A 24,487-nucleotide genomic window follows, 5' to 3' on the forward strand; every position below is an offset into this window, starting at 1 on the left:
GCTTGGGGTCAGCTAGGTGCTTAAAGTCTGCTTGTGTGCCTTCACATCTGGTATTCAGAGCTCCAAGTAGCTCCAGCTTGGCTGGGGTTAGAGACAGGCAACTGAAAAACAAACTGCTTGCCCACATCTCATTAATTATTGCAAGACTTTGACCCAGAGCATACCGCAAACCATTCCCAGATACCAGACCAGCCTGAAAAGCATTGAAGTACACTGGCTTTTTATTCCATGCATTGTTTGCTTTGATAGTCATTCTTGTTTCCATCACTGTACACTGTTCAATACAAAAAAATCAAGTTTGTATCAGGAATCCGCAGAGCAGGGAGGAGAGAGATGAACACTACTGGACAGGGCCAGGATGAAATGGTTACTCAACACGACAGTGGGGAAGGCAACATTCAGCATTGGGAGGAAAATCTAGGCTAGTGTTCAGGAGCTGTCAGCAGCCACGAGAACTGGCTCAGGGAAGTCAGGATGCTGGAAAGGGAACACAGTTTACTTCTGTCCTGCAAACACGGTGTTACTGCAAGGAAGTGCACAGAACTGCAGCGACGCATCGCCGTCCATGCGCAGATCTGGGCCAGCGGCACCACGCAGAGCACTGCTCAGCCCCCTGCACAGCCACACGTGGGGTACAGGGCTGTGTGTTCACACAAGGAAGGGGCAGCCCTAGTGGCAGCCCCAGAGGGACACTGCATTGTAGGCAGCAGCTACGAGGAGCAGAGAAGCTGGACGTAACGGTGTGACATGCAAGAAACCAGGCCCCAGAGTGGCTGCAGTGTTTGCAGCAGCCAACCAGAAGGGTTCAGCTCTGCTCCTCCAGCTGCAAAACAGGCCAGCGTGTCCCAGGGCGAGGCAGGGAGCAACCACTGCTCCCCCAGGACAGCTGGCCAGGAAGGTCCCCAGATCCCACACACCAAGGCATCCGCATCTCTGCGGGCCCAGAGGAGTTTCAGCACATTGAGAAGCTCTGAGCTGAGGCTGCAGCTACCAAAAGCCCCATAGGATCATCTTGGTAGGGACAGAGTTAGCACGGAGTGAAGCACAGAGACTGATAGGCCTGAGCTGGAGGCAGCTGTGCTGTGGGCCTATTGCTGCAGGACTGCTTGGGGGTACGGTGGTAGATGTGATGGGGAGCTCTCAACCTCTCTTTATGGAGTAGTTTGATCTTTTTCTTTGTGTGCGTATGTTACATGCACAATTCTGCACCGCTCAGTTCTCATGCCCTAGCCTCCAGCTTGCTGGGTAACTATCTGTTGCACCTCATCTGCACCAAAACCTCCCACACCACAACAGCAAAGTCTTGCCACCTCACATACCGCCAGCCATGGGAGAGGCCTTTGGGTGGAAGAACGAGTGATGGAAGAGAGAGTAAACAAGAAACAAACCAGACGAGCTTCACTCCCCTCCACGCTCCGTCTCGGTGCAGAGCTGAGCATTGCTGCTGCAGGCAGCGTGAGCTGATCTCTCCACAACCTGACAGTTCTGCAGCAGAGATGCACCATGTGCCAGCAGTAACTGCCCACTTCTCTGCCTGTCCTTCTGGGGATCTGTAAAGGTTACTCCCTTTGTGACCAACACCACAGCCACTCGCTCCTTGGTCACTGTTCCCCACCAGCTCACGGGCTGCCAATTCAACCAGCAACACAAGGAACTGCAGCATCCCCACAAGGAATAATACCCTGGGCTCAGGCTGACTGCAGCCCTCCCACCCCGACCAGCTGTGCCAGGTTCCCTGCCCTAGAGTGACAGCACCCATGAGAAGCATGGGAGGCAGCAGCTACTGACAGCCACTGAGACCAGCTCTGCTCCCATCTCTCCCAGTGACCAGGGAGAAGGTAACGTCACACAAACAGATTACAATTGTGCTAGCAGTGAAGCCAACCTTCTGATCTACAGAAATGATAATAAATAATAAAATAACATCATAACTTAAGATCTGTGTGTAGTCCAGCTACAAAATTTTAAAATATGGGATAATTTAACTCATACAATACTGCTCTCTGTATAAGACATTTTCCTTCATTTTGCCACGAGGCTATAAATTACCACAGATAAATTCAAACCAATATGTTAACATAAAATGTAAACAAACAAAGCAACAGAAGTACCTGCCCATGGTCCATTCCTGCCATTCATCTCAGGCTGGTGTGCCAGGCTGCAGGGCAGCACCGGCTGTGTCAGCCAGCACGCTACGAAGGGCAGAGTGAAAGCTCTGGTAGGGGAAGATCAGCTAAAGGGAAGGGAGGGGAGGGCGTGCTCTATCATTTTGTTCTCTTTAAATATCGATTTAGAAGAGTAGTGTTTGAAGGGAAGGCACTATGAGTTCTGTCAGAGAACAAACTTTTCTCGTCTGCCAATGCCTCAGCCTGTCCACATAGCAGTATTATCCTCACTTTCACCTGTAGAGTTTCAGCTCAAAGAAGAAACAGGGGCCTCAGGGTACACCTGAGACACAGCTGTGCCACAGCCACAAGGTTCCCTGCACAACCTGTTTTGCACCAAGCCTGACATGAAGGGCAGGCAGCTGTGAATGCTTCCAAGAACACACAGTAAGGAGACGGAGCAGGGCTGATGCTCGTATCTAGGCCAGTGATTCCCAGTCTTCCCCCCCAACACACAGCTCTCTGCTGGTTACTGATGCTGTTGTAGGTGAGAGGCTGCTTCTCCAAATCCAGCACAGGCATCTCCAGTTTCCTCCCCAGAAGAGTGCTCGGGCTCTGCAGAACGTGCTCTCCAAGTTCTTGCTTTTCCAACACTGATTTGATTGATTTCTTTAGCTGACTGAAACAGACAGGAGGTAAGAGGAGGAAGTAAACTGGGAAATGGCACACTGCATCTGAAAGAGGATTCCCTGCTCAACTGGAGGTCAACGCTGCCAGAGTGAAGCAAGGACGATGTTAAGAAGTGCTCTTACACCAATTCTTGAGAGGACGAGGTTAGAATACATTTGCAGGATCTCACAACCATATGTTGATTAAAAAAAGAAACTAAAAACCCTTAAAATAAAACCCATTATTACATTCCTGGGGATGCATTGACTCAGAAGACCCTGGATGTTAGCACCTCAGTACCAGTTTTCTCCAGGAACAACAAGTCCACCTTCTGATTAAAAAAATGACCCAGCTGGTTATACTGAATTCGCTTTGTTCACAGGTTACCTTGCAGTAAGGTCTTTTTTTACACTTCCTCATGTGATAAGACGGAGTAGTTTAGTTTTCTTCATCTGTTCTCCAATCTTCAGGGCCGTGAGGCCTGGTCCCCTGTGAAAGCAGCAAGAGAATCCCCCGCTCTGTACACAAAGCTGTCCAGGCAGGACTCCCAGGATGTTTCTCTGTCATGTGCTTGCTTTCTGAATTTTTTTCTTTTTTTCTTTTTTTTCTTTTTTTTTTTTTTTTGCAACAAGTCTGTGTGTCTATAAATACAATCCACTCTTTACAGTAAAAAGTGTTAAAATGTCAAAAAAATAAATATCCATGTTACAGTAACTAGATTATTCAATAAAATACATCCCTGCCATTCTTGATTGAAATGCTCAAAGAGAATTAATTTCATTTGGACATTTTCCAGAGATTCAGGTTATTGCAAATCACTCCTGGGGTGGGAAGGAGAAACATCTTCTCTTCCTGTAAAGTGTGATGAAGGGGAATGAAGTGGAATCTCAGGGAAATCAAAATGCCAGTATCAGAAAGCTTTGGGGGAGGATCTGTATTACCAAGTAGCAGAGCTGCAGGGCTTATTGGTCCTGACTGTGGCATCAGAACACTCCCCTTCAGAAGAGTCACAGTCTGATTCTCCAAACTGTGCTTCTCCAAACTGCGCTGGGTTCTGCAAAGCAAAAGGAAAGGGAAATATTCAAGCAGCAATCCTACCCTGTAGATCAACCACACCATCCCAGTCAGTAACAAGAGCTGGGTAAAGGTCACCACCAGCAGGGGAGGACGAGATGGCAACACGTGCGAGATGTCAACAGCACATAAGTGCAGTACCAGAGGTCACTTCTCTACCCCTCAAGGAGGAGACAAATAAAAACATCTGCTCAGAGCACCATCATCACACACAGACAAGGGGATGAGGAAATGGTGCAGCACATGCTGCCCTCCCTCTCCTGAACATTACAAAGACAGTACAAGAAAGAAAACTGTTCTAGCTTCATCGCTGGTCTGCCAATGGCTAAGTCTGAGGCGGGCAGTTTATATCTCTTCCACTTCATTATCCGTTCTATTACTTTCTTTTTTTATATCCCAATTAGTGCAACTGCAAATCTGATGACCTCCCAAATATTGCACTCATCCCAGCTGGCAGATTATGTTAAGCTCTTTCTGTGCTGCTTTCACCTCATCTATTCATGCGATCAAGTGCAAGAAAGACCACGTATCCAAATCACTTTCTTGATGCAGTACATCTACAGCACTTTCTAGGCAGTCATCCTGGTCCTTGGATTCCTCTTTTTTTCCTTTTTTTTAATTACCCAATGAGTCGAAGAGGGGATTGGTAAACTCACCTCACAGCTGTGTTCATCTGCACAGAGTTTCCCCAGAGACATCTGAGTCTTGACTCTCCGCACAGCACACTCTTTGTCTGAAAGCCCATCAGACTGGGTGGAGATTTCAATGGGGATCTCTGGAGTCTGAGACAACATGTCCTCCAGCTTCTCAGCCAGCTCATCTTCCAGCTTGGCAGCCAGCTCATCCGGGCTGTTGGAGTGATCACTGGTGTTCCCCTCTTCTCCATCTGACACAGAGAAGTTCTCCGAGCTGAAGGTTGAGTAGGACTGGCAGCTACTAATGCAGCGGTGAGGTCTGCAAACCAGAAGAGTAGTTCAGCTTCTATGACATTGCTTCTCATTGCAGAGGAAAAGGAGCCTCTTTCCACATCAGCTGAGTCATAACTGATCTTTGAGGCTGGCAGCTCTGCAGCACTGAGCTGCCTTTCCTGTTTTGGAACTATGGAATTCTACCACCTTTTGAACGAGTTAAAGATTTGCATCTTTAAATTCATAGAATCAAATTCATCTGTTCTTCCTTGGTCTCAGCTCCTACACGTTCATACTAGCTGATCCTCTCTGCTGCATATTCTTCCATAACAGCCCTTTTCCCCAAAGAAAGGCTATATTGTAGGGTTCAACTGAATTTGTAATATCTGCACCACCTGGCGGCAGCCACAACAGCCAGCCTAGAATTTAAGTATGTGCACATTGCTTGAATGTGGAAATCACCTCATGGCAGTGCCTGACAGCAACAGTATAAAATATCAGTTGAGTGAACATGCCAAGAGACCCACAACAGGTCATTGCATGGAATTCAAGGAAGGCAATTTCTTCCCCAGGATAGTAAATCACAGAAGCAACAATTTCACGCACAAGAACAGGGAACTCATCTAGCCCAGCATTCTATCTCAGCAAGAAGAAATAATCAAGGAGAAGTATGAGAGCAGGGTGTGCAGAGCCAGCTTTCTCCTGGCATGTCTTCCTAGTTTGTGCTCAGGCTTTTGAGCTGTAGATCAAGCCTGGATGACTGTGCTTATTAACAGCCACTGATGGACCAACCCTCTGTAAATTTAACACCTACAACTTGTTTATGTTTCAATTACCAGAGCACTCCTCAACAATGAACTGCACATTCGAAATGTTTCAGATGGAAAAAGCACTCTGTATTCATTTTCAACCCATTCTTTGCTTCACTCGGTCTCCCTGACTTGAACGTGAGGAATCTTTCCTTGCTTACTTTCTCCATTTCACTTTCAATCCCATGTACCTCCATTATAGCCTCTCCTCCTGCTAGAGGAAAACTTCTCATGGATTTAATTTCTTCTATGGAAACCAGTTCTAACCATTCTTGTCACACTTCTCTGAACCTTCTCAGACTCAATCACAGACAGTTAACTGAGGTAACAAAGGTGGCATTTAGGATTCAAGCTTCAGGTGTGTTGTGAATGAATACAATGGCTTTTATCTTCTCTGCTCCACTCCTAACAACCCTTATTTGCCCTCTGGATCACTTCTGCACTTCAAGCAGTGGTTTTCATAAAGTTACTGCAGCAGTTTACAAGAGCACAGGCCTTTAAGGCCTACTATTACAAATGCTTAAGAAAGAAATCCCCTTAAAGTCTCTTACTTTACAGCAAATCTGACCTGCTGTGTTCTCATTTGGCTCTTACATCCTACCTGAATGCAACCATGAAGGTTCTGGAGTCAGCCCCACTGCAGAAACAGTTAATGCAGCTTTTGAAAGAGTCCACAGAGGGTCCCAACAACCAGTCAGCCTGGTTATTATTTTTACAGGCTGAATCATTCTACCTCTTGCTAAGCAAGAGTGACCAAATCGTGCTGTGAACAGCCTGCAACAGGAGAGCCATGCTGGAGATAACAGAGCAGGCTGAACACAGTGAGTCAACATGGAGGATCACTGAGGGCAGATGGGATGCACAGAATGTGATTCTGTTCTTTTGCCAGCACAGCTGGTGTGCAGTTGCTATGACAGCTCTGCTGAAATTCGCCCTAGCAAAGAGAGATTAGAGTGAATTCACCTTTTACCTTTGTCTACGAGGAAACTCCACTTCACTGTCGACTTCGCCCTCTTCCTCTTCTGAGGAGTCATCGCCACTCTGGCAGAAAACAAAGGACAAGAATGATAGCACAGCTGTGAAAGAACAAACACACGACTTCATGGCTGCCCTTGGACCTCGAGGACAAAGTCACTGTGTTAGCAGCCTGCGACCAAGAGGACAAACATAGAACTGAGTCGGACTTGGTCTTACTTGGACATTATTTCAGACAATCCTAATGCTGCCATTTCTGAATTTGAAGAGATTGACTTAGAAATAAACTGGAAATACTTCATTTACTGAGAACATAATGTTCTGGATTTCACCCACTCCCCCAAACTGAAGCAAACCAAGTAATTCACTGAAACCAACATAAACTATGGAGTTGATCTGCCACTCTTTAGCCTTTACCACTTCAACCTCTTCCACATGAGCCTACCCAGAGCAGCATTGGTAATGACATCTCTTTGCTGGTGGGTTTCACTAACTGGAAAACTTGAGTTTTGTTCCATTTTCTGCTTCAGAGAGCACAGAGCCTTTTTTTTTCGTTTTCCCATCTAAACACACTCTCTGCATTCTTGGTTTTTCACAGCCTCCTCTCATCCTATCTAACCTGGCAAGCCCCAGCTCAGACTCTACCTTCTTGTAATACAGAGCTCATCCTCTTTTCATTCTGGGCTCTAAACCATACTCTTGGTTCTGGTATCCTCTTTTTCCTTTACTCTTCCACCTAGGCTTAGTTTCCCTTCTCTCTGAACTCACACCAGTTCCTACCTCTCTCACCATTTGGATGGAAGAGAAGGAATAAAGAACTGTTTCTGTACAATTGTGCCACAATACCTTTTTGACTCTGGCAGTCCCAGGTCAGTGTGCTTAGTGCTCAGATATTTCAAGCAAATCTGCTAACCTAGAACCACAGCTTTCAGTCAAGGAGGATGGTGTCTCAAAGCTGCTGCAAAGGGCCATCTCCCAAAACCACGGCCAAGGCTGCATTTCTATTCTGAGACACAGCAGTGCTACAGATGCTCAGTGAAACTGTGGCATATTTATCATCAACAAAAGAATGCATTTATCTCCTCCTTTGTTTTGAGAAAGGCTTGAAAACATTCTTGAGACTGTTTCAACGACAAAGATTCAGCATATTTTTTGCAATTTTGGGACCTCCTGAGGCATTATCAAAGGCATCTGACAACTCTCATTGTTAGCCCTGATACAGTACTTCTCAATAAAATTGATCCTAAAAGAATGCCCAGATCACAAAGCAGAGTTTACATCGGCACGATCTGTAAGATACAAGCTGTACTTGCAACTCAAGCGCTCTTTTGGTAGAGAGGTGAAGGAGGAAACCTCATTTCTCTCTAAATCACCGTGCCATCCTTACCTTTTGAATGGGTCTTGCTTTGCAAGGTAGTACTGAGGAAGCCATGTGCTGTGGTGTGCCTAGGGCAGATGCTGAGGTGCAGTTGCTGAAGTCCTCTTCCTCCATCTTCTCAATGTACTGCGCGTTTTCATATAGGGAAACAGCCGTCGGGGACTGAGAATGGCTCACTCCTGTTTCAACAGATGACATCTGTACCTGACCACTGTCCTCCTCCCTGCACTGGAGACAGGAGTTGTACTGATCTGTTTTGCAGCACTCCCAGTGATCATCTTTGCTCTCTTTGCTCTCTAGATTCCTCCGGCAATCCGCTTCCATGGCAGTGGAGATGAGGTCGGGGCTGGAACCAGACATCCTCCTTTGTGCATGGTTACTGAGGGGGCTCCGCAGCGCTGCTGCAGGGCCAAAGTACCGTAAGTTGTTTGCACAGTTGGCAATATCCTGTCTGTGGGCATGAAGCCGTGAGTGATGGCCGTGGCCGTGCTGCTGTGGTAGACCGGGGTGATGAGAGTGATTATGAGGTGGAGGTGGGGGTGCATCATCTTGCACAGGCTGGTTTTTCAAGATCCCTGCAAAATCGTTGTAGCTGCCTTTGCTGTTCCCTCGGCGGTGACGTGGCTTACTGCGGTAGCGACTTTTGCCACTCAGAGTTGACATTTTGGGGCTTCCTGAGACTGGTGAGCCATTGGATGCTGCTTCTGCACTGGGTATGCCCTCCGACTTCAGCAGATCTGGTCTGAAAGATAGTCAGCAAAAGTTTAACATCAAACCACAAATTAGGAAACGACTTCATCTGCTTGGAGCCATAGGAGAGGCAACCACAGCCATAAGCATACTCTGATTTCTGTAGTCTACATGCCTCCCCCCTTCCAGCAGTCTGACTTCTGTGTTTAGGTTCCTTTGATTCCCATCACTCAATGCCTTTCCTGTTCAGCTCAACTTGCTGCTCTTCCAAATATCAACCACTTCTTCTTCTTTCACTTTGATGACCTGCTCCCCAGACTGCTCTTTTCCAAGCCTGAGATCTCAGTGTAGGGCACGTCTTTACCATGTGCATATACAAGGCCCAGCACAATAGCACCCTAATATGCTGATGGTATCAGACAGCCCATCTTAGAGGCACATGTTAATATTAATTTGGAAGTCCTTATTCATTACTAATCAGGACTCTCTAACCCTTGGAAATTCCAGAAACCAGAAAACAACACCTTTCCAAAGAATCTCATTTTCTGAAAGTCATGCAGAGAGGAAATAGCTGAAAGACAGCATGAATTCCCAAATCCTTATTTCATTTCTCAACAATGAATCTGACTTCCTTAAGGGCAGGCTGATTTCCACAATCCCTCATCCTGCCTACAGTCATTTAAATCAGGGATTATCTAAATATTCTTTAGTTGGACTCCAGAATTCAAGATAGATCTCCTATGAAAATGTCTTCATCTGTGGAAAAAGTCATATGGACCAAACAGATTCAGAGAGCTGTGTAGGTAGGGGTGAAGGCAGGATTCATTCCTTTGACCTAAAGGTAACTAAACAGCTGTGGTTCTGAGGATCAGACCCAAGAGTGAGCACTCCTTTGGGCTGTTCATAGAATCATAGAATGGCCTGGGTTGAAAAGGACCACAACGATCATCTAGTTTCAACCCCCCTGCCATAGGGGGTTGAATAGAATGAATCTGTGTGGTCAAACTTGAAGCAAGCAGTTTGCTCAACTCAGTGGGGATCTACCATTGTTTCCTGGCACAGAATGAGGCTGTTACTTCTTACCGTTTAGTCTGGCTGCCTGGTTTATGGGAGACCCCTTTCCTCTTCATCAGCTTCTCCACAGTATTGGGGTGGATTATTGGTCTGACTGGGTGGCGTTTGTAAGTCCCAGGATATTTCTTTTCCACTGCTTGCTCCCTCCTGAAACATTTAGCAAGAATAAAGCAGATCAGTTCTCCCTCTGTCCAACTGCAGCTCCTGCTGGACAGAAACACAGCTGTACAGTGAGCACACTGCATGCCTGTTTCTCAGCTATGGCTGGGTCCAACACAACACACTGTTCTGGGAAAGGAAGCAGTCATTTTCTAAATTCTCTCTGCAGAGATCAGGCAGTTGGAACACAGCCCTGGTCTACAGTCCAGAACAGCAACGCTTTTCTCTTTACAAAGGGGGCCAAAGGATGCCAACATCAAATGGGAAAGGTGCCTTTAAGGCAGTACACATGGTGTAAAGGTATGTGCATTAAGTGGTCTGCAGTGCTCTACTCTTAAGAGGCCTATCTGTGCCTGCCAGCCCTCTCTTTAGCCCTGGAATAATGTCAGGGAATACTAACTCTTGAAGTACTCCTATGTATTTCAGAAGTGAGGCATTGGTTTATGTGCAAACTGCCAGGTGTGTGGCACACCATTCTGCCCACAGATACATACTTTATGAGCTCCTTCTCACGGACCTCCAGCTGCAGCATGATAGCACTGAGCTCCATGTATAAGTTGTTGGCTCTCTCCAGCTTCCTCTCGTAGTGCTCACGGATATCCAAAGCGTGCCTGAAAATCAGAAGACAAAAATCATGATTCCAGAGCCTGATGTCTGCAGATCAAGACAGGAGAATAAGGAAACAAGGATGAGGAAAAAATCTTCCATGAGTCAAACCTGTCAGCACTAGAGCGTTTTTTGTGAACCTCATATAGAGCTAACAGCAAATGAAAATGATGAGCTTGATACCAAGAATTAATTAGGATACAATTTAGAAAGTATTCAACAGTCCCAAGCAAGCAGCAACACTTCCTCAATAGGGAAGCTTCAAATGCCTGACATCCATAAACCTTTCAGCCAAGCCCTAATTGTCCTGTTTGCACAGAAGTCATCAGTTTGCATTTTATAAAAAGCAGAATGTAGCTATAGCTTATAGCTATGGTACAACTGCATATTGCATCTCAAAACACAGCTGGAAAACGTGGCTTCTGAAAGCTTTCAAGGGCTAGGGAACATTGATGAACAGCTACAGCAAGCTGGCTGAACAAGGCTTCCTTTGATTTCTTCAGCTCGACATACTTGGCACTCTACATTTCTCTGTCATAACTATATTTGCAAAACTGTATCATAGAAGATAACATTTTGCTTTCTTACATAAACATTCTGCTTTACCTTTTCAAGTTGATCTAGCTTTCACAATCAATTTCAGTGGGATGATAGATTGCGTTGTATTCACTTCTTGAAAAACAAATAATCCAAATGAAGTGTCAGGGATGAGAAAGCTCACAGCAAATTGCAAGATGCATTTCTCATTGAGAGAGATTATCAGTTTCCACACTGTTATCACAAACACCAAAACTCAGAGACAAATATCCCCTGGTAAACACACAAGCCTTTGCCCCCTCTCCTGCTTTGAGCAAACTGTTCAGGCAGCCCAAGAGCAGCAACAATTCCCACTGTTTCTCTCTCTATTGCCTTCCAACAGTTAAGTGCCTGCAGGAACTGTGTAAGTTTCTGAACTCATGAGGAATTCAGGCTGCCTGAATTTATACCACCAGGAGCACCAGGCCCAGCAATCAGTAACAGAGTAGCATGAAGGCAGTCTGGGGGCTGCAGCATATGATCAGAAGGCTGGAGTGGGGAAGTGAGCAATAAACAAGTCTATCAACTGACCTCAGCTCTTCTCTTCGACGGCGAATCAATTCTTCATCTAGCCGGTGGATGCAGGTTCCTTCACTTTTAATCTTCTCAAAATGCTTCTTCACCTCTTCTCTCCATTCAGCCTAGGGAAGCAACTTACACTAAGGTATTTACAGAGGATTACGATCTCTGGTTGCACCAAAGAAAACATCGTAGCAGGTCTAGTTTCAACAACTACATGTTGTATTTTCAATTTTGTACTTGCACAATTAAAATATATCTGCATTTTCTACCAAAAAAAAAAAAGTTAAAAATAAAAGAAATTTAATAAAAGAAAAAAAACAGTCTCTTTGGAGGCATTCAAGGCCAGGCTGGATGTGGCTCTGGGCAGCCTGGTCTGCTGGTTGGCAACCCTGCACATAGCAGGGGGGCTGGAAGTAGATGATCACTGTGGTTCTTTTCAACCCAGGCCATTCTATGATCCTGTGATTCTACGATTTTCTTCCCTCTCTGTTTCAAAGGAAACAGAATGGCTGAAAACTTGGAAAGCTACACACATGACAAAGATGAATGTCAGTAGGGTATCATAACTCTGTTGAACCCCTGAAGTTCCGATTCCTGCAGCTTTAAGGAACACATCCACTTCTTCTCATGCACCCCAACACCACACAGATCCTCTGTACTGGACACTCAGTTTCATTCTCATTCCCATCCCAAGAGCAGTTGATGGCTTACTGGGTAGGGCTCAGAGGAATCTCCAGATCCTATGCTTTTAGATCTTCCCTAAGAGTTCCAGAGCATCTTCACAGCCCTGTCTCTGTCCCACTGCCTGCCCTGCTCATTTTCACTATAAACAAAACAGTTCCTCCCTGCAGTGTTGTGGTCTCCTGGAGCTGGGAGCAGAGCTTCTGAAGTCAGCAGTCTCAGAGAGAAGCGAATGAGACAGTTCCTGTCAGTAGATGTCTCAGTCTATGGAAGTTCAGGTAAAATATTATGAAACACCCATCAGCTTTGCTCCTCCCCAGGAATCAAACTGATATCACTGATTTTGACTTTTGCTGCACTTGGAGCAGTGTCTGAAACCAAACCCAGGCAGCTATCTACTTCTCATGAGTTACAGCCTGGGCTATCACCTGCTTACCTGTGATTTGAAGTAGGTTTCCTGAGGAGTAGCCAGCACATCAGCAGATGCAATATCCAGGTGCATCAGTGTCTGTCGGAAGGAGGGACGATTCCGGGGCTTGCTCTGCCTGGAACAAAACAGACAAACACCCACCATGAGAGAAGGTTAACATTGCTGACCACTGCTGCCCTTCTGAAAATGCTTCTCACTGGAATTGGTTCTCTGATGTAGCTGACAAATCAGAGTGAAGGAGCATTTTTAGGTTCTGTCTTTTGAATGCAAGCTCATTGATCTAGACATGTTTTTTATTCTTTTTCTGGTTTGTGATGGTCTATCCTACAGAAAGAGAAGAGATGAAAGCTCTTTAAAATAGGAAAACATGAAAGATAATACGAAGCGAAACTGCTCCTAACTTGTTAGTCAAGAAGACAACACAGACTTCATTTCATTTTCCAAATGAAGTCTGTGGAAATATTCAATCCCATAGAAATGGCAGGGTAACAGTTTACAACAAAGCAGGGATCTAAAAACACCAAATGTATCGACGCAGTTTGTGCCTGAGCCCCCACAGTATTGTAACACCCCGAGCATCTCTGCAAGATCCTACTAAAAAAGGAAACCCATTTGTATCTTTAAGCTTCAAGACTGAACCAGATTCAGCGTGGAGGACAAGAAACAGCTTCTCCAGACACCTCTCCCCTACAAACCTACTTCCACACATGTACACAGTGCTCAAAGCAGCACAGACTGCCTCCTGCATCTTGCAGCCATGTGCAGAAGCACTGTTAGGCAGAGCATCAGTCTCAGCACACATAACTGCAACCCTGCAAACTGCTGCACCTCAGGATCATGAGGGTAAAAAGGCATTTAAAGGATCCACAGATGCTTTGGCCTGTTTTCCCCTTTGTGCCTTTAGGAGGGTGGCTGGTGTAACACAGAAGAGCAGGAAGATAACTTAAACTCTGTGTCAAAACCAAATTACATAGATTAAGCATTAATACATAACCTGAGACCAGAAATTTCAACTCTAAGCTTGCAGGTGGAAGAAACTGAAAGCTCTTCTTATAGCTATGTCACATATGCAAAATCCTGATTTCATACACAAAGTTTGAATTCCTCTCTGTCAAAAAACAGTCACTTAAGTGTTTTCATTGCTCAGATAAACTGAAATCCTTTTACTCTGCAGCCAGTGAGAGCCCTGCCCTACCTGCCCAAACCACACACGTCTCCCCACCTCCTCTGAACTCCAAATGTCCTTCTGGAGCTCAGGCCTGCAGCCAAAAGGAAGCAGAATCCAGAATTTTATCACCTGTTCTTGTGACAAGTGTGAGAGTATTTAAGAACTTTATGCTCTGGGCTCAGCACTCCCACCAGTTTCACCCTTAGGAACGAGCTGCAGGTCTCTGTGGGTTTCAGGCTCTTACCAGGTCTGCTTCATGAGGATTTTGAAGCCATCTGGGCAGGTGGAAGGAACAGGAAGGTGCAAGCTGTTACTGCCCACTCCCCAAATGATGGCAGAGGAGTCCACATCTTTGTAGGGAATCTCTCCTGTAAGCAGCTCCCACAAAACTACTCCAAATGACCTGATGGAAAAACAAGCAAGGAGAAAAAGATTCACATGAATTCATTTCAACAGAGACATTTGGAACTTGGGAATCTTGCTGAACATCAAGCAGCACTAATTTTCCTATTTCATTGTTGGACTTTCAAAATCCTGAAAGAATATTAGAAACTCTTCCATATACATGAAACATCACTCTTGTTAAATGAAGAGAAAAATTAGCTCTTCCAAGAGAGACTTTTGACTATTCTTACTGGTACAAACAGATCATCTACTGCAGGATAGACTGATCTGATAAGACAGAGGCAAGAGAGCCAAGGTTGTAGAGTTTTGTTTTGCTTTAATATGTCATTTAGCTTCATTTTCCCAGCCAAAAATTCCTTTGCTGAACTCAACTGCCCACAATAACCCTGCATGTTTCGAGGGTCTGAAACTCATCACTTCAACCACTGCAAGACAGAAATGAAGAAACCAATGCAACAGACATAAATGTCAGTATCAAATGCACATAAATCTCATCTAGTATTTATTTCTGCCTTAAAAAAAGGTCAAAGAGAAAAGAAAAAAAGCTAACTCTGCCTGGGACAGAACTCCTATTACTAGAGGTGAACAACCGTCTATCAGGGAATGCCTTCATGTGAAAAATGGCATGCTTCAAAACCCAGGGATTTCAAATCACATGGAAGAAGGGAGAAAAAAAGAAAAAAAGAAAAAAAAAAAAAAAAAAACCAACAGAATTTGAGCATATTTCCCTCAAACTTTTCTGTGGGCTGCAGGAAAGCGGGAATCCCAGGTGTCTGGACAAAGCTACCAGGAAACCTCATCTGGTTTCAGCTTTGTTATGATTAAGACCTGGCAAAGGATTTTCAAGACTCCTGATAAGATTATAGATTTTTTTAAGCATGCTGTGAAGGATGAGAGAGAGCAGACATATAAGCTGCTTAGGAACTGCTCTCATTTGTTGTCAGCATTCATAAACATCATTTTCACTCATCTTGTGGGAAGAATGGATGTCGAGGAGGAGTCTGAGCCATCTGCACTGCTTCCACAGAAGAGGAATGGGCCCAAAGGCACCTCTCAGTTTACACCAAAGAGCAGCACCTCTAAATCACTCAGGAAAAGGAGTCAAGGAGTTCTCCCAATCCCCAGCAGAGCATCAGACATGATGCTCCACACAGCATTCTTAAACCTGAGCCACCCTAGAAGGCAGGAAGAGGAGGGCAGAAGTACTGCAGCACTCCTCCCAAGGAACCTGTGATTCAAAGGGAAGACAGGAGGCAAACAGTGGATGTGTTTTCTTTCCAAAACAACCCAAGAGTGTCTCCCAGAAAAGCTGGGTCTGCTGTAGCCTGCTGAAACAAATATCGTGGCTGTAAAACAGGGAGATTTGTCCTGGCTACCGCTGTTAAATGTGCAGAAAGAAGGTAGAAACTGAGATGCAGTTCCCATGAAGACCCCAAAACCTGTGCAGTCATCCCAAAGGAGCTTTAAGGCTCAGTTCTCCCTCAAGCATTGTTAATAGTATGACATCTGCATGTCATCTGCCACAGCCCAGAGTTCAGTAACAGTTCAGAGCACGAGATGGAAGGAGAAAGTAGTCCACAAAGGAGCATTCCTTAGGACAGAAAAGAGTGCTGAATATACAGGTACTAGGAAAACCAACTGGTTAAACAGAAGGTGAAGATCCTCAGTTAAAACAATTCTCCTACTCACCAGATATCCACTTTCTCAGAAACAGGCTCATTGCGTATCACCTCGGGGGCCATCCAAGCCACAGTTCCCGCAAAAGACATCTTGGTACTTTTATCACTGAGTTCTTTAGATGTACCAAAATCTGAGATTTTAACTGCATCCGTGTGTGTAACTAAAACACTGAAAAGAAAGAAAAAAGAAATCAGCATCTTGTAAATTCTCTTGCGCTGCAGCCATTGGGAGTCAATTTCCTCTTAATCAACATGACCAACTGATGAGGGCAGGCTGTTTGTGATCACAGTACAAGGACAAACACGGTGCATTTTCAAATTACAAGTTAACAAGGCACCAAAAATTCCCCGTATTTGGGTCCTTGTCCAATTTTTAGTAAAGCCCCACCTCTGCAAACTCGGAATGTAAAACATTTTGAAGTATTCATAGAATCACAGAATGGCCTGGGTTGAAAAGGACCACAGTGGCCATCTAGTTTCAACTCCCCTGCTGTGTGCAGGTCATCAACCAGCAGCCCAGGCTGCCCAGAGCCACATCCAGCCTGGCCTTGAATGCCTGCAGGGATGGGGCATCCACAGCCTCCTTGGGCAACCTGTGCCAGTGCCTCACCACCCTCTGGCTGAAAAACTTCCTCCTAATATCCAACCTAAACCTCCCTGTCTCAGTTTAAAACCATTCCCCCTTGTCCTATCACCATCCCAGTCTTGTCACAGGCTAACAGAAGAAGAAATACCTACAGTAAAATCACAGCTGGAGCATGTTTAACAGCTGGAGACTTACTTTGGTGACTTGAGGTCTCGATGGATGATTTTGTGAAGGTGCAGATAATTCATCCCACTAGCAATCCCAGTGGACCAATCCACAAGCAGCCGAGGAGTGACTTTCCGCCCTGCTCGCAAGACTTCGTAGAGTTGCCCGTGTGCACAATACTCCATGATAATACAGTAGCATGGGGCTTGTGTGCAGACTCCCCTGTCAAAGGAAGCACACAACTAGTGAGGATCAGGAGAGCACGAGTCCCAGAGCAACTCTTAAAGGCGGCAATGAAGGGGCAGGGGAGCAACCTGCCTACCCCACCAGGGCAATGCCATGCTAACAGCCCTCCTAATCATGCAGGGAGGGGAAATGCTTTCTCCACACTCTGCACAGAACAAGATGACAACAGTAGGTTTCCTTCAATTTCCTACCTCTGTAGTTTCAGAGTTCAACAATAGGCATTTTGCAAGCAATTCAACAATGGGCATTTTTGCAACCTGGGTGAGGACGGTGGCCATAGTTTTCACAACAATGATTTGAGAAAGGAAGCAAAGAATAACCATGCATTGTGCCCTACAGCCAGCCTAACTTGGTTCCTGAAACCACAAACTTGCCCAGGGCACACACACACACACAGCTCTCCCCAGACATACTGGTACTGGTCCGTTTCTACAAGCTCCACCACTTACTTGAAGGCGATGATGTTGGGGTGTTTGAGTTTCCGCAGGTGCTTGATATCTGTTTCATTCTGGTCTCTCACTTTCTTGATGGCCACCTCCTCAGCTCGGAACTTGCCCAAGAAGACGGCTCCCTGTGCACCACTGCCCAGCCACTGCAGCTCCGAGATCTCCTCAAACGGGACCTCCCACGTATCTAGGCACAGGCAAAGGAGAAGGACCACAAAAAACACTTTGCTTTAAGATCACACCAAGACAGCACCTTCCACTTCCCCTACTGTATCTCAAGGTGGATTTTCCGTGGGTGGGAGATGGCATCTCTCAGCACTGAGATGCTCAGCCCTGGCAGCTCTTTCCTCCAGCTCCTCTCTGGCTGTCCCCAGACTGTTTCTTCTCAACTCCCCTACAGCTAACTCTGGGTAAGCCACATGGATGAAGCAGGCAGCAGCCACTTAGCAGAGTGGGGTGGCACTTTAGGGAACAGTTCCTCTGCTCGAAAACTAAAGGGTGATGGTATCTGTTATTAATTACATGACTCCACTGAAAAACAGAGGTGATGAGAAACATACAGTGTTCATAACTGACACCAGAAAAAGAAGATGAGCAAAAACAGTAAATAAAGCAAGCCAGAAGCAGCAGGTTGTAAAATCCAGACCAATCCCTACAGAGCTACCCAACACAAAGCGTGTTAACCACCACCACTCAAAGAAACAGGTCTCTCCTGCACCAACAGTGTGCATAGCAGTTGTCAGACAAGCACATAAAGCTTATAGGGCTGCTCCTTTTGGTACTGCACACTGTTATCTGGATGTGGCCAGCATGGTCCAGCAGTGCTGTTTAAGCTGCTTAAAGAACTGCAGAACAGAAAGCTGTGCTGTCTGCAAGTCACCTTGAAACTACCACAACATCCCTCAGACACTGAGATGAAAGGCAAGCAATAATTCATTTCCTGAAACTCAATAAATGCTGTCATTTAGAGAATGAATTATTTAGCAACCAAAGCAACAGTGAGCACACTGATTTCTGAAATAAAAGAAAGGTGTCTGTCAGACCCATCAGGTAGCAACATCCAGCTGCAGTGGGACAGTGGCACCACTGAGGGGAATGGATGGCCCTAAGGCTCCTTGGGACTGACCTGACAGCCTTCCCTGCAGCAATCAGCCCTAGCAGTGTCTTCTGCTGAGGGTACAGCAAAGGAGACCCAGTCCAGCACCCGGCTCTGCCCACTGAGCTCTACACCAGTGCTCACCTACAGCAAAAACTCCCTTTGGCTCTGCAGGCAAAGCTCAATTCTCAGCACGTGTTGCTTCACAGACACAGGTCTACTATAAACCAGTGCGTGAAATACACTGCTACCACTGTCCCGGTCACAGGGCATCCAAGTATTTCTACAGCAATTGTTCTTCAGTGAACAACTGGGACTTCAATAAGGAGTTCTTTCAGTAAGAAAAACAGTATTTCATAGAGATGTATTTCTACCTGTCAGTCACCTTGTTGCTGGAAGAAGAGGCAAATACAGCTGCTGTTTTGTGTTTGCTGGTGAATAATGTATTGACACGGGCAGCACTGAAGCTGTTCCTTCATACTGACATAGTCATTCCTTCCCACACAAGGACACTGCCTTTCCTGGACAAAGCACACAGCTCTGTCACTCACTTCTCTGCTGCACCCTAATTTGTGAGCTGCAATAGGTAAGCAGACTGCTAAGCCCCAGGAGCTCACGTGGTCTCAGTGTTACCTGTAATCACGGAACGGTTGGGTTGGAAGGGATCTTACAGCCCACCCAGTCCAACCCCTGCCGTGGGCTGGCTGCCCCCCACCAGCTCAGGCTGCCCAGGGCCCCATCCAGCCTGACCCTGAGCACCTCCAGAGATGGGGCACCCACACTTCTCCAGGTGCCAGCACCTCACCACCCTCTGAGTAAAGAATTTCTTCCTAACATCTAATAGAAATTTCCCCTCTTGTAGTTTAAATCCATTCCCCCTTGTCCTATCACTATCAGACCCTATAAAAAGTTGGTCTCCATCTTGTATATAAGCTCCTTTTGAATACAGTAAGACAGAAGTCCCCAAAAATCCTCTCGGTGCATGGAACATGGCTACATTTTGGGACAGCCATGTCCACGTTTCCCATAACACAACAAGCACTGACGATTCCCAGGGAGACTGAGACTGCTGGAGAACAGCACTGGACTACATGCAGTAGAACATATTGGTCTGCACCAACTACAACCCAAACCTACCAATTAAGCATATATATATATAAATACACATACATATATATATATATAGTGTTATGCATGTGTTTCTGCTGCTCCCAGGAACCACCTCTAAGGACAACAGGCTGACACGGGTCAGTATTAAAAATAGGTATACAAAAACAAGTGTTATCAGCTGAGGCTTCCAGCAGCAGGGAGGCAATGCACTGTGCTACCAGCACGGAATGGTTTGTGTTCCAATCTTCTCTGGGCCTAACTGAACCTGTGGGACACCTCTCAATAAAATAAAGTGTAATAACGGTAGGAATTATGCAAGAGTTTGTGTTTCTAAGGCGATTAAGAATCGCTGGAGCAGAATGATTGTAATCTGTATCCCAAGGGAAGCAAGGGAGGCACAACCCAAGCCATGCAGCCTATCTATTGGAAGCAAATTTTTGATGCTTGCCAGCACTGGCACCGGGCAGTGTTCTGCTTGGTAACACTCACAAGAAGACAGCATAAAGCACCTCACTTGCCAAAAATCAGCACAGTGTAACCAGGTAGCTCAGGAGAAAGCAATTGGAAGCAGCACAACGCCCCACTGCCCTAAAGCAGGGGACAGATCATCTGGACGCAGACCTGAGGCAGCAGCCCAAGGCTGCAAACGAGCTCCCAGGGGAAGGAAAGGCTGCCCCAGCACCTCCCTGCTGCTCCAAGGGCCAGCAATGCTCCTGCAGCCCCTGCTCCAAACAAGGAGCACTGCAGCCTCTGCCCTCCTGCCATCCGTCACCAACTGGGGGCTTGTATGCAGCTGAAGGAGATACAAATGTGGTTGCAGTAAGGAGAATGAGATCATTTGGAAAACAGAACCATGAATTCATTGAATCATTAAGGTTGGAAAAAACCTCTGAGACCCCCAAGCGCAGTCATTAACTCACCCCACAGTGCCCACATCCCTCAGTGCCACATCTCCACAGTCCTGGAATACTTCCATGGACAGTGATCCCACCACCTCCAACCTTCCCTGGAACAACTTTAGGCTGTGGCCTCTCAGCATAAATGTGAATGTCAGAGGATGACAAAATCCTCAAGTTTTAGCCAAAAATCTGCTTCATGTTTATCCCTGGACAGCAGCAGTCTTGCAGCAGAAATATCTTCTCACTCTTCCTTGTGGCAATGAAAACTTCGTGGACACAGCTGAACCATACAGGCCACACACAGCAGACCCAAAGCAATCCTCATACTGCCACATCTGTGGCTATTTCAAAGCTGCTTCCCAAAGAAGCACCCAGTGGGGATTACAGGTTGCAGGGCATCCACTGATCTGCGGCTCTGACCTGCCATGGCTGGAAGCAGCCATGCCCTTCTGCAGCATGGCTTTGCAGAAGCACTGCACAGAGCTGGGGATCAAGATGAACCTGCAATGTCACACTCATGCAGCAGTGCGATCTGAAATAGCAGTTGTCAGTAGTAAGGGTTGCACAGAGAAACCAGTTTCTTGCTCTAAATACCATAAAGATCCATACACCTCATTTCTGTGCAAACAAAACAGAATGAGAAAAATCAGGAGCTGGAAACAATGAATTACATATATTCATCCAAAAGCAATACACATACGTTAGGCCTTGTAATGGTAATTGTGATGTAAAACTGGATCGTGTTGTGTTGTTGCTTTTTAAATACACATGCAGTGTGACAGTGATACCTAAACAAAACAATGTCATCTCCTTTGAATGCTTCAACTTCACATCAAGCACACAAACCAGGCAGCACAATGCTGACAGGGTGGTAGCACTCCCCTCTGGATGCCATGGGGCTGCCTGGCAGCTCGCTCACCCCTACACAGCACGACGCAGCCAGCCCGTCTCTTCTAAACCTTATCACACACCAGTTTTCTTGCTTATTTATTATAAGCAGGTGTGACGTTCTGAGTTTACTCCAGCTGGACATAACGTAGAGACAGGTTTGTAGAAGGGATTTCAAATGCAAAGAAACCTCTGCTCAGCACACAGGTCTGACACACAGGGGCTGCTGCCGTTCTGCAGAGGTTTCACTGCTTGGAATTCAGAACTGAAATGACTGACTCTCAGAAGAAGCTCTACATTTATTTCAAGCCAGATTCACCCAAAACGCTGCTTAACAGTGCTCTTACCTCACCTTAGGAACCATTCCCCAACCAAACCAGGGTTTTAGGAACCACTGCTGGGTTTTCTGACTAAATGATCCTATAACTTGTCTAGACGAGAAAATCATTTAATTAAAACTGAGTCATGACCACAGCAACGCAGGAGATTTCTACCACTCCGTAGCGATGGTCAGGCTGTTCCCATTCTCAATGAGCAGACACCTCACCCATTTCAGCTCCTTAATTCCAGTGACAGCTTGTTCTTTTCCCATCTGCCACTTCCCTCCCGCTATGCCAGGGGAGAAATTGGACACCAAAGGCATGGCATAATTGACTCTTAAGCTTTCAGCAGCCCCTAAGGATAAATCTACGCAATCGTTTGGGACATGTCCCACTCCCAAATTACATTTATTGTACATACATATATATATATTTTTAATGTAATGTGCCCACAGAGAAGAAATACTGCCATTTGGCAGTCAACTGGAGACAGCCCTCATGCACACACAGCAGTAGAAATGCCTATGTCAAGTTCATCAGGCACAGGGAAGCCGCAGAAAGAAAGCAGTTGGTGCAACCCCATGTTTGTCACAATTCTTCTGACCCTCACTTACAAAAATACCTGGTTCAGATTCAGACTTTGTCACAGCAGTCCAACAGCCTGGTTTAGAACATGCAATTGTTTTTGACTCCATCCCTGGCAGCCTTTGACACTAACAGCAGGTGAGGTACAAGATTACTTTTTACAAACCTATTACAGGGGCAAGTCACACACACAAAGCTGGGAAAAGCCCCAGATTGCTTTCCTCATCTTCACACACCGTCCCAGAAGAAATGAGGGCCTGCTTCCCCACTTACCTTGCTGCTGCAGTTTGTAGTCCGTGGAGTACGCCTTGCCTATGATGTTCCACACAGGCCTGAGACAGCCAAAAAGTCCCTCCAGAAACCCACCGCTCCCACTGCCCGATCTGTTGAACTGCACTTTAACATCGTCCGCCCCGCTGTTGCTCTCTCCATCCATAGTGCTCCTGTTGCCCTGAGGAATGGCCGTTTCAGATTCATCCTGCTCTCGCAGCTGCAGCACGCTGTTCTCAAATTGGTCCCTAGAGTCCTCACTGATGCTGGTCAGCACGGCTGCAGTGACCGGGCTGCTCATGTTGTCCATGAGGTCTGACTGCAGCAAGCCTTTCTCACGCATATCTTCTATGAGCTCGGGGGACGGGTGGCTTCCAGTAGGCCCACGTTCATCATGTAGCCTGCCAAAGTCTTTATCCTCACAGAAAGCTTTGCTGATGGAGTTCGGAGAGGAAGACAAGCTCAGGCGATCCTGAGTACTGGCCATGATGCCGTGAGTGTGCATCAAGGAGACGGGCTGAGCTGGAACTTAGAGAACAGGGCAGTTCAGAGGTGATGCATGGAGCCAGTACCTGCAACGAGAGCAAAAGGAACAACTCTCAAATTTTCATCCAAGTATTTTTGCTACATGCACTTTCGTAGAGGGAAGCTGATAATTAACAAGGTTAACCAGCCATACCAGACAACTGTTGATACTCCATAAACAAGGACTGCCCTGAAAGAAGCAAATAAACTCTTCCTGCAGAACCCCTGCTCACACGGTACTCTCAGTGTCCTGGAGAACATGCACCAATAGTGCCACACACACATCCAAAGGTCAGAACTGTGCCACCTCAGCACAGTTTTCATCAGACTGAAGCTGATCCCCAGGCTTTGCCCAGCTACAGTCGAGTACCATCAATGGCTCTGGGTCCGGTGCAGCTCACAAACCCAGGATTCCTCTGCAAACCCCTGAGATGAGGCATTAGAAAAACAAAGAACAAGGAAGAACTTCTTTACTGACAGAGTGACAAAGCACTGGAACAGGCTGCCCAGAGTGGTGGAGGAGTTTCTTTCTCTGGGGATATTGCAGCCCTATCTGGACACCTTTCTGTATGACATACCATAGGGAACCTGCTTGAGCAGGGGGTTGAACTGAGGGATCTCCAGAGGTCCCCTCCAATCCCTACAGTTCTGTGATTCTATGACACAGTGTTCTGAACACACCGAGGGATGGTTGGTACCTGCTCCCCCCCAGCACAAGTGGTGACCATCATAGTCCTTCAATTTAATCTGCATGCACACTCAGAGACAGTGCCCCTTTTTCAAGGTCCTCCCATCTCCTGTTGCTACACGATCCACTACAAGCCCTATTTCCACAAGCCAGCTCTGTGTCACCCTTCCTGAGGGACAGCCCAGGTCACCCCATGCTGCACTGGCTGCTCATTAGCCAGTGCCTTCCTTGGGCAGAGCCACCTCTGAAATGCCAGCCTCTGACCTTGCATCACAAGTCATTAGGCACATGCAGCCTGGAACAGAACAAAGTCCACTTTTATATTACATATAAAATTAACAGGGGGAAAAACAGCAGTGAAAGAAACTACTTTGTTAAGAGGTAAGATCAGTTACAGTGGGTGCAAAGTCCTGAGCTCTGCAAACAGGCTCTGAAAGGAAGAACGAGGTGGCCAGGTGCACACAGCCAATCAAGAGGGAACAGCTCAGAGCCATAATTTCTCAAGATGAGGTCATTACAGAGATGAAAGATAAGAACTTGTATGAAAGGCTCGTGCCCTGTGCTTCAGTTCCACTTCAGCGAGAAAAGCAGTGAATGGGAACAGCCAGGAGACTGTTCTACACTGCCTCCTTTTCCCTGTATTTCCACCTGATCATAAGGGTACACATCAAGGCTCTGTCAGAAGGAAGTTCTGTACCACGAGAGTGGTGAGGTGCTGGAACAGCTGCCCGGAGAGGCTGTGGATGCCCCCATCC

The 24,487-nt window shown here is 46.3% G+C and overlaps 1 protein-coding gene across 6 annotated transcripts in view; it reads right to left on the reverse strand.

The window, feature by feature from the left end:
- MAP3K13 (mitogen-activated protein kinase kinase kinase 13) overlaps nucleotides 1-24,487 on the reverse strand; it is a 77,271-nt gene that overhangs the window by 13,617 nt on the left and 39,167 nt on the right. For 4 of the 6 annotated variants that reach the window (XM_042820257.1, XM_042820256.1, XM_042820259.1 and 1 more), the window contains 13 exons: nucleotides 22,523-23,091; nucleotides 17,355-17,538; nucleotides 16,690-16,881; nucleotides 15,919-16,077; nucleotides 14,069-14,227; nucleotides 12,663-12,771; nucleotides 11,555-11,664; nucleotides 10,336-10,452; nucleotides 9,692-9,829; nucleotides 7,928-8,660; nucleotides 6,536-6,606; nucleotides 4,505-4,802; nucleotides 3,716-3,828 (listed from right to left, as the gene is read on the reverse strand). In XM_042820257.1, the coding sequence (XP_042676191.1) occupies nucleotides 3,716-3,828; nucleotides 4,505-4,802; nucleotides 6,536-6,606; nucleotides 7,928-8,660; nucleotides 9,692-9,829; nucleotides 10,336-10,452; nucleotides 11,555-11,664; nucleotides 12,663-12,771; nucleotides 14,069-14,227; nucleotides 15,919-16,077; nucleotides 16,690-16,881; nucleotides 17,355-17,538; nucleotides 22,523-23,024 (2,885 nt within the window). In that variant the 5' untranslated portion in view covers nucleotides 23,025-23,091. Of the gene's footprint in view, nucleotides 1-203; nucleotides 3,829-4,504; nucleotides 4,803-6,535; nucleotides 6,607-7,927; nucleotides 8,661-9,691; nucleotides 9,830-10,335; nucleotides 10,453-11,554; nucleotides 11,665-12,662; nucleotides 12,772-14,068; nucleotides 14,228-15,918; nucleotides 16,078-16,689; nucleotides 16,882-17,354; nucleotides 17,539-22,522; nucleotides 23,092-24,487 lie in introns of those variants that run through there. The other 2 variants (XM_042820260.1, XM_042820261.1) reach the window with 2 other exon arrangements.

This window comes from Centrocercus urophasianus, unplaced genomic scaffold (assembly GCF_019232065.1).
Source record: "Centrocercus urophasianus isolate 14NV4802_14NV808 unplaced genomic scaffold, USGS_Curo_1.0 seq_19, whole genome shotgun sequence".
Classification (NCBI taxonomy): domain Eukaryota; kingdom Metazoa; phylum Chordata; class Aves; order Galliformes; family Phasianidae; genus Centrocercus; species Centrocercus urophasianus.